This window comes from Pediculus humanus, genomic scaffold (genome assembly GCF_000006295.1).
Source record: "Pediculus humanus corporis 1103172107631 genomic scaffold, whole genome shotgun sequence".
NCBI lineage: Eukaryota > Metazoa > Arthropoda > Insecta > Psocodea > Pediculidae > Pediculus > Pediculus humanus.
In genome coordinates, this window is record NW_002987244.1 from 184,164 (window position 1) to 193,299 (window position 9,136).

Below are 9,136 nucleotides of genomic sequence, written 5' to 3' on the forward strand. Positions count from 1 at the left end.
AGATGATACATTTAAAAAAATTACTACCTGAAACATTCGAATCCTTGAATTTGGTTTTGTTGTACGAATCAATGAATTTATCGAATTCCAGTTTTAAACAAAAAAAAAATGATTATATATATTTATCAAGTTTGTTGTTGTTATACTTTCCGGTGCATTTGAAAATATTACATAAAATTTTTTTAGCACCTGTATTTTTAATAAAATGATCTAATACGTTGTTTTTTTTTTTTTGATTTCGAAATAATAAAATTATATATAAATAAATAGGTAGCATTATTACAAACATTTGTAAAATACTGATATGCATTTTATAAATTTAATTCATATGTTTGTGGACATTTTTTTTTTTTTTTTTTTTTTTTTTCTTTCAATCAAGCATTAGATCGTTTTGCAAATCAACGTTCTCTGTTGTAAGGTTTTTCTAAAAATCTGTTTCCTTTTATTTTGTAACATATATATATATGTATTATTTACAGTATGTCTCATTATTTTTTTAATGATTTAGATCAACGTATTGTACGTAGGCTTTTAAATAAATAATGCCTTAATTAAATTCGGAGAAAATAGCATTGTTTCCTTATATATATTTAAGTTTTTTTTTTTTTTTTTTTTTATATTTTCATTTCTGCTCCCATTAAAGTTAACTTTTGTTTATAATTTGTTTAAAGTATGCAACATATATATAGGCTATTTATATTCATTATAATTTTTATGTATTTGAGTACAAAAAAAAAAATTTTTCAAAAATTAAAATCACAAAGTTAAAATATAAAAAAAAAGAGGTTTAAAAAAAATTAAATCGTATCATCCCTTGTGGGGATCGAACCCACGACCTTTGGATTAGAAGTCCAACGCGCTATCCGCTGCGCCAAAGGGACTCATGGATAGTGATGGCGCTACAAGCTCGTTTGTTTTACATCTTTAACTTAAATCAAGTTAAATAATGTTATTATATATAGCTTTTTGTTATTTATTAATTTGCACACACGCATACGTCGTCGTATATATTTATATGTTAAGAAATTTATTGTTTAGTTTTTTTTTTTTTTTTAATTATTTAATTTTATTTGTATTTAATATAAGGTTGTTTAGCCGTATTAAGTAACAAAGTGGACAAATAGAAAAGAAAAAAAAAAAAAAAAAGCATGATCTTTTGAAATATTCATTAGAATTTCACCTAGAGAACAAAATAATAATAATCCTTGAGAATTATTTATACGTTTGAAATTCTATTCTTTACAAATTACAGATTACATAACCCTTTTTTTTTTTTTCAAAAACTAATTTTTGAGAAACAGAAAAATTCTTTTGAAATGATTTTTCCAAACGATCACAATTAATGTATAAAAATAATTTAACAAAATTTTGTTAGTTTTCCCTTTATTTATTTATTTATTTACATTAATTAAAAATTTTTAAATTATTAATTTATTAACTTAAATTGTAATATTATATATAGATGTAATTAATTTATTAAGGACGATCAATGACCGCAATTGTACTTGAACCCAAACCGTGATTTGTTTTCATTAATAAAAAAAAAAAAAAAAAAAAAACGTGAAAGTTAAAAATGTTGGCAAATTGCGTGTGTATAAGTCAAGTTTCAGGTTCAGTAGTAAACTGGTTGCAGGAAAGAGAAGGTTACTTTTTCTTTTATTTTTTTTTTTTTCTGTCTGGGGGTGTCTTTTGAGTGATTAGTTTATGTAAAACAATTTTACAAGAGTTATAATATTAATTTTTTTAATATTTATCGACTAGTAGTAGTAGTAGTAGTAGTATGTGTTTAAATACATATTTTTTAAAGTGATTAAAATATAAAGTGTGTGCACAAAAAATATTTTATACGAATTTGTTTTTATCATATAAAAAAAAAAAAAAAAAAAAAACCGTTCTACGTGTCAGGCTAAATAATTTAATATAAATAATAATAATAATAATTTTTTAAATTTATATATTCAAGTTGAAGTATTAAATGTTTTTACATAAAATTTTATTAGTTTTTTTTTTTTTTTTTTTAAAAAAATTAAGTTCACCAATGGAATTAAATTAAATTAAAATATGGGGAATCGGCTTAATTTTAAAAAAAAAATTTTCTTTCTAAAATTTGTATACGGTTTTTTTAATTAATTATACATTAATAATAATATTTATTTTTATTATTTGAAAGTGGTTAAAAAATAAGAATTAAATAATTTTAATAATAAATTTCAATGGTCATTGATCTTAAATTTGTGGTGAAATTTTTTTTTTTTTTTTCTTTTAAGTTTTTAAATATATATTTTTTTTATTATTATTATCAAGAGTAGAAAGTTACAAATATGTTTGTTTATACATAATTGAACGAATTTTAATTTAAAGTTTTTGGTTTTTTTTTTTTTTTTTTGGGGAGTTTAATTAATTTTTGAAAATAATAGTTAATAATAATAGTTAATATTTATGTCGTCGATTATAATTTTGTGTAAATTGAAGGTAAATTAATGTTGCATTTAATTTAAATAAAAAAGAAAAATTTCACTTTAAAAAAAGGGAAAATATGATTATAGTTTTCTTTACATCGCTTCAAATGCATAGATTTTGCTTTAAAATATTATTTTTTCTACTTATTTTCGCTTATTGTAAAATGTGCATTGTGAAAATTTGAATTCATTACTTAATTTCAATGTCAATTCATGAGATCAGTCAAAAAACTTTTCTTTTATTTATAAACATTGAGAATTTTAAAATGTTTCAATTTATTTTGTAATTAGAACTAAAGGGTGTAAAGGAAAGGAAAGGAAAGGATATTTATTTTTAATAAACAAACATTATGTTTAAAATAAGCGTGAAGTGAAATTTTACTTTATTTAATTTTTTTTTTTTTTTTTGTTTTAAAAGTAATTGAAGTAGGGGTGTAAAAATAAACTCATTTTCTTATGATCACTTCAAAGATTTTTTTATCATATGATTATTTGGTGAAAAACTAAAAATTTATACAACTGTAATGATATACGTTCGATTATTTTCTAATAATTTAAGGTATTTGGAATAATTCTATTGCCACGTTGAAAATATTTACACATTGACCTAGTGTAAATTAATTTCGTTGGTTCCAACGGATTTCATATTAAAAACATTAACTAAAAAATTATAATAGAAATTTTATTGAGTTTATAAAAATCAATAATAATAATAATAATATTTAAACTATTAAAAATGAAATTTTCTACATTATAAATAAAAAATTGTTATTTGAATGTAAATTATGCAAATAAAAAAAAGAAAGAAAGAAAATTGCCAAACAGACAAAGGTTGTTCTTTAATCAGCATTAAAAAAAAAAAAATTCAGCAACTAAAGCATTTAAAAAAATTTAAAATAATAATTTTTTGTTTGTATTGCATATTAAAAAATGTATTCTTTTATTTATTTAAAAAAAAAAAAAATTATTGATTTAGATTTTAACTTAAATAATTTAAAATTCGATTCCTTTAAATATTTACACAAGTTATTATTATTATATTTTTTCCCATCTCGTAATTTTTTATATTAAAAAGTTCAGTCATGTGTTTTCTTTTTTTTCATATATATACCTAAGTATAAATAAGTTTTCTAGAAAAATGAAAATACCAGTATTAGAATATAAACTTGATAAGTCTTTGTTTTGTTTTTTGAATGACCCCAAAATTTAACCTTCGCATTTTACTGATAATGCAACATATTTTTTTTTTTTTTTTTATTAAATTAAATAAGTATATTTTTATATATAAATTTTTGTAGTATATATATTTATTTATATGTTACGCATTAGTAGTTATTGTAGTACGCTTTCTTTTGTTTTTTTTTTTTTTTTGTAAATAGTTCTTCAGGTCATTTATTAATTAGTTTAAATCGTTTGTCATATGGCTTCCAGTGATTCTCACTAAACTATTTTAGTTTTTTCCTTTACTAGCACGGAAATTTTAGTTGTTTTACACCATTTTTTAAAATAGTTTTCAAAAATTATTATTATTTTTATTTTGTTTACCAACAATTAGGTTCATTTATGTCTGAGTGAAAATGGTGATTGTAACAATCAATCATGGCATCTCTTGAGAGAAATGAGAGGGTGCAGGTATTGTGTAGGTTTTATTATTATTGTACATTTTTTGAGGTCTTCATGTTTTACCCAATTATCGAACCCTCCAGAATTAAATAATTCATTGTGTATTTGATATTGATTATTTTCTCTTAATGGAGTTTTTGTTTTTTTTTTTGTTCTTCATTTTTTTCCCATTGAAATTAAGCTTTCGTATTTTATAAATGAAAAGCTGACATACTTTTATTATTTTCTTTATGATTTTTATTCGGCCTCAATGTTGTTTGTTTGTTTTAAAAAATAGCATTCTTTCCTGTTCACTATTTATACAATAATAATAATGTTGTTTCGATTTAAAGTTCTCTTTAACTCCATCGGTATAAACAATTTGTCAACATCAACTTTTGGGTGTATAACCCTCGCATAGGGGCCTTAGATAAAATATTTTTTTACTTTTGTTTAGTGTGTGTACAAAACGTTATTTTTTTATTATTTCAAACTATGTATATTTAATTATGGTTTTTTTAAAAACAAATTTATATAAGGTTTTGTGATTAGATACGAATCTCTAAGAGATATATATATATTGATAATTTTAAAAGTTATTACGTAAAGTTGGTATTTTGTGGTATTAAATGTTATAATTGTTTTAACAGTGTTTTAAATAACATATATTTTCGGCAAATTTATACTTGTTTTTACTTTTAAATATTTTAATAGAAATTTTTCTGTTTTGTTTTAAGAAAACATTTATAACACTCGAACGTTACTAAAAATTATTAAATTATTAATAATAATAATTTTTTTTACGGAACAATAGCGATTATAACCAAAATGCAATGTTTGTTTGTCATATTTAAATTTGTGTGAATTAACGTTTGTTAATTAATAATTATTTTGTAATACTCTTATCAAGTAGGGATTTTGTAAGAAAATGACGTGAAATATTGATTTGTAAAAGAATTAGGTTGAATTTTTTTTTTTTTTTTTTCAAAAAAAAAAAATCTTATATAAATAACATTTGTTTGTGTTGTCTATTGTGAACCTGTATTTGTTTTTTGTTTGATACTAAAGAAAAAAAAAAAAAGTACAAAAACGGTTCGACCTCGTCTAAGCCTTGCTAAAAAAATTACGCACAAAAACATGATTGAATATTTTCAAGATTCATGCGAAAAAAAAAAAAAAAAAAATTTTTTTTTAAATATTTTTTTTCCCACGTTCATGACCTTCGCGGTAAAAAAAATTCGTCAGTTATATTTATGTTTAATTGTGATATTTTCTCTATGATAATAGTTACGTAAAATATATAAGTCATTTAACGTTTTGTGAATAATTAATTAATAAGTTTTTTAATAATAAATTTATAGTTATTTTTTTTTTAATTAAGTAAAAAATCTGACTTGAATTTATAATTTTCATTTACTTTGTTTGTTTTTAAAAAATATATATATATATATATATAAAAACATGTTTGAAAATGGTCAGAATTTACGTAAAGACAATAATAATAAGTGTTCGGAAGTCGCGGAAAAATTTGTTCATTTGTTCGGTTGGAGGCAAACGTATAACGTGGAAAAATTACAAAAAAGTTTAGCAGAATATAACACCCACCGCGAAGCCAAACAATTAATTATAAAAAAAAATTCATTAGACTCTTGTAATAATCCCTCAAATAATGATCATTATAAAGAGGAATTTTTAAATGGAATTGAAAGGAAAACAAAAAGTCATTATCAATCAGAGTTTAATAGAAGTAAATTGCAAAAAACCTATTTGGGTTTGCCATCAACCGAACCGCCGGTGAGTTTTTTATATTTAACTCCTACCATTTACATTCATACATTATAATAAATTATTTTATTTTAACTCCTGCTGGCCTTTTTTTATTTAAAAAAAAATGTAAGAGTTTATCATAATATTAACAAATAATCATCACCATCATCATCATCATCCTCCATCATCATAATTTAATTTCATAATATGAAGGCTGACTCTTTGCGAAATTTATTTTAAATTTATTTCCAAGTTTCCCCCCCCCTCCCCCCATAAAACATTTTGTCAGTTGTTACCTTTGCTCAAATAATAAAGAAACGAATTCATTTTTAACATTTTTTTTGGGGAAAAACTTGTTGTTTGTTTTAATTATTAATACTTTTTCAGGTTTAATATTAAAAAAAGATGAAAATATTGAATTTGTTTTTTAATCGTTATTAATTAAATTATTTTTATTTTTTTAGGGAGCTGATTCGTGGGTTGTAGTCCAAAGTTTGCAAACTTCTGATGGTGGAATTCTCGATCCGGATGATAGACTTAACGATGTTGCTGACGACAGAGAACAAATCGTGGCTACATTTTCCGATGGTGATGGACCTCATCACGGAGGTGGAGATGGTGCGAGTGGGAGTTCTGTCGGAACCGGAAGTCCTGATATTTTTCAAGCGAGTGTTTTATATGATGATTACGATAATTAATATCATTAAGTGTGAGACTAAATATCGATTTTGATTTTTCAGGGAGATGCAAAATGTTACCCTCAAACGTCCGATATTGAAGTCACAAGTGAACAATTAATTTCTAATGCTCTTCAAGTAAGGCGAGGAAGTGAACCTGCGCTAAACCAGTTGGAAAATTCAAATAATGTTTCTGGATTCATTTCAGGAGCACCGCCTAGCAATTCAGCTAATAAAAGGTGGTCGGCTGCTCCTATAATCACCGATGTGGATGACACCGTAGATCATTGTAAAAACGTAAACAACGTTTTAATACTTAATTTATTTTAATTAAATATATATACTAATATTTGTTTTCATTTTATTCAATGATTTTTAAATTTTATAATTTTTAATTATTTAGGATAAGGTATTAAATGGATATTCAAAACCTAATTGGATTTGTCGGGAAGAAGAGGAGGAAGATGATGATAAAACATTAATATCCCCGTCAAAATTTCAAAGAGATGGTTCCAATAGATTATCCATGCAATTTTTACCGGAAGAAATAGGGTAAAAAATGGAATATTTCAATAAATATACTAAACTCTTCGTTTTTTTTTTGTTAACGATTTACTAAAAATAAACATTTACTTACCATTCTTTATCGTACTGAAACTAGAACAAAAAATTAGATAAAGTTTGTCATCACCCTTGATAATACATCAGAGATAAAATTAAGATTAAGATATTGATTATAAAAAAAAAAAAAAATGATTTTTAGGTTAAAATGGACGGAGAGAGCTAATTATGACAGAGGAAGCAGCAGATCCTCTCATTCCTCTTTACAAAGAGACTTTAAAAGGAGGGAACCTCTCGGTCAAGCAAATTCATTTAATTCTTTACCGTCTAAAAAGTCAGATAATAATAATATTTCTGAAGAGGGAAATTTGGTAATTTTCTTCTTTTTTTTTTTTTTTCAAAAAAAATTGTCTTTTATCGTCGATAATAAATTTCTTTTTTTTTTTTTATAGAATTCCGAGTTCGTTATTTTAAAAAACGAAGTTGGGCCATTGGGAATTCACGTTGTTCCAGACTACGATAGCGATGGTAGAGATAGAGGTTTGCTTATACAAGGAATAGAGCCTGGAGGGAGAGTCCACAAAGACGGTAGATTATCCGTTTCAGATCGAATTATTGAAATAAATGGATCAAATTTATTGAATGAGCCATTTCAAAAGTAAGTAAAATAATACTAATTAAAATGTATATATTTATTTTTATAATTTATTTATTTAATTTTTTAGAGTACAAGAAATATTTAAAAATTCATTGTCTTCCGGTGAATTATGTTTAAAAGTAATTAAATCTAATAAAACATCATCCAATAGTAACATTTTAACTAGGCAGCAATCTTTTTCAATACATTCTTTGGATACGAATACGCCAAATGATAATATGGTAGAAGGACATAAAAAAAGTAATTTTGGAAATTTTTTTTTTTTTTACTTCTTCCTTTGTGAAAATTAAATTTTGATGAAATGTATGCGTTTATAATGATTTTTCAGTTATGAACAATTCTGCAAAAGTGGCCACGGTGAGTCCTACAAAAAAAATACTTCACGGAGGTTCTACCGGTGGTAACATCCTACAATCAGCCAACACGAAAAAAATGGGGAAAAAAATAGATTTAGAACTTCTCAAGGGACCGTCCGGTTTAGGGTTTTCAATTACAACGAGAGATAATCCTGCCGGAGGAAAATGTCCCATATATATTAAAAATATTTTACCACAGGTAAGTTAATTTATTTCATTTAAAAATAATAATAATTGATTGAATTTTATAATGAAATTTTAATAAAACAGGGAGCAGCTGTTGAAGATGGCCGTTTGCGACCCGGAGATAGACTTTTACGCGTGAATGATATCGAAATGATGGGAAAAACTCAACCCGAAGCTGTTGCCATTTTACGACAAGCTCCAACAGGATCAATCGTAAAAATATCTGTATCAAGGCAAGAAGATATTCATCACAAAGAGGTAAGTTTACATTTTTATAAAAAAATTTTTAATATTTTACATTAATTTTTGGTACACATTCAAATCATGTTTCTCTTTAAATTTTTTTAATTTTTTTTTTTAATAGCAGAAAAATACAAAGGATTTTGATGAAAGTCAAATTTTTCCTTGGCGTCACAGAGAAATTCTTACTTTTGACATTCCCGTACATGACACAGAAAAAGCTGGTTTAGGTGTTTCGGTAAAAGGAAAAACTTCAGCTAATCAAAATCATTCCAATACCATGGATTCTTCATCCACTTCTAATCAATCAGTAGATTTAGGTTAGCTTGTTAAAATTAGGTTTTGTTGTTTGGTTTTTATCACTTGAATAAATTGAAAATTACCTGAGTTGTTGTAAAATATTTTTCGTAGGTATTTTTGTAAAAAGTGTATTAAATGGAGGTGCAGCATCTAGAGATGGACGTTTAAAAACCAATGATCAATTATTAAACGTAAATGGTAAATCTTTACTCAATCAAAGCAATGCAAATGCAATGGAAACATTGCGAAGGGCGATGCTTTATATAGAAGGTCCAAAACCTGGTACCATAACATTAACGGTAGCTAGAAAAATTTCTAATCCTTCTGCTC

General features: G+C 24.4%; 1 protein-coding gene and 1 non-coding gene across 2 annotated transcripts in view; one reads left to right on the forward strand and one right to left on the reverse strand.

The window, feature by feature from the left end:
• Phum_PHUM257850 (uncharacterized protein) overlaps positions 1 to 9,136 on the forward strand; it is a gene marked incomplete at both ends in the record, with an annotated part of 14,756 nt that overhangs the window by 1,514 nt on the left and 4,106 nt on the right. Inside the window, 10 exons of the mRNA XM_002426470.1 lie at positions 6,293 to 6,499; positions 6,569 to 6,802; positions 6,915 to 7,057; positions 7,269 to 7,437; positions 7,519 to 7,724; positions 7,792 to 7,964; positions 8,053 to 8,279; positions 8,351 to 8,524; positions 8,634 to 8,826; positions 8,918 to 9,088. Of these exons, the coding sequence (XP_002426515.1) occupies positions 6,293 to 6,499; positions 6,569 to 6,802; positions 6,915 to 7,057; positions 7,269 to 7,437; positions 7,519 to 7,724; positions 7,792 to 7,964; positions 8,053 to 8,279; positions 8,351 to 8,524; positions 8,634 to 8,826; positions 8,918 to 9,088 (1,897 nt within the window). The remainder of the gene's footprint in view (positions 1 to 6,292; positions 6,500 to 6,568; positions 6,803 to 6,914; positions 7,058 to 7,268; positions 7,438 to 7,518; positions 7,725 to 7,791; positions 7,965 to 8,052; positions 8,280 to 8,350; positions 8,525 to 8,633; positions 8,827 to 8,917; positions 9,089 to 9,136) is intronic.
• Phum_PHUM257860 lies at positions 809 to 881 on the reverse strand. Its single transcript has one exon. It is a non-coding gene; the product is annotated as a tRNA-Arg (tRNA).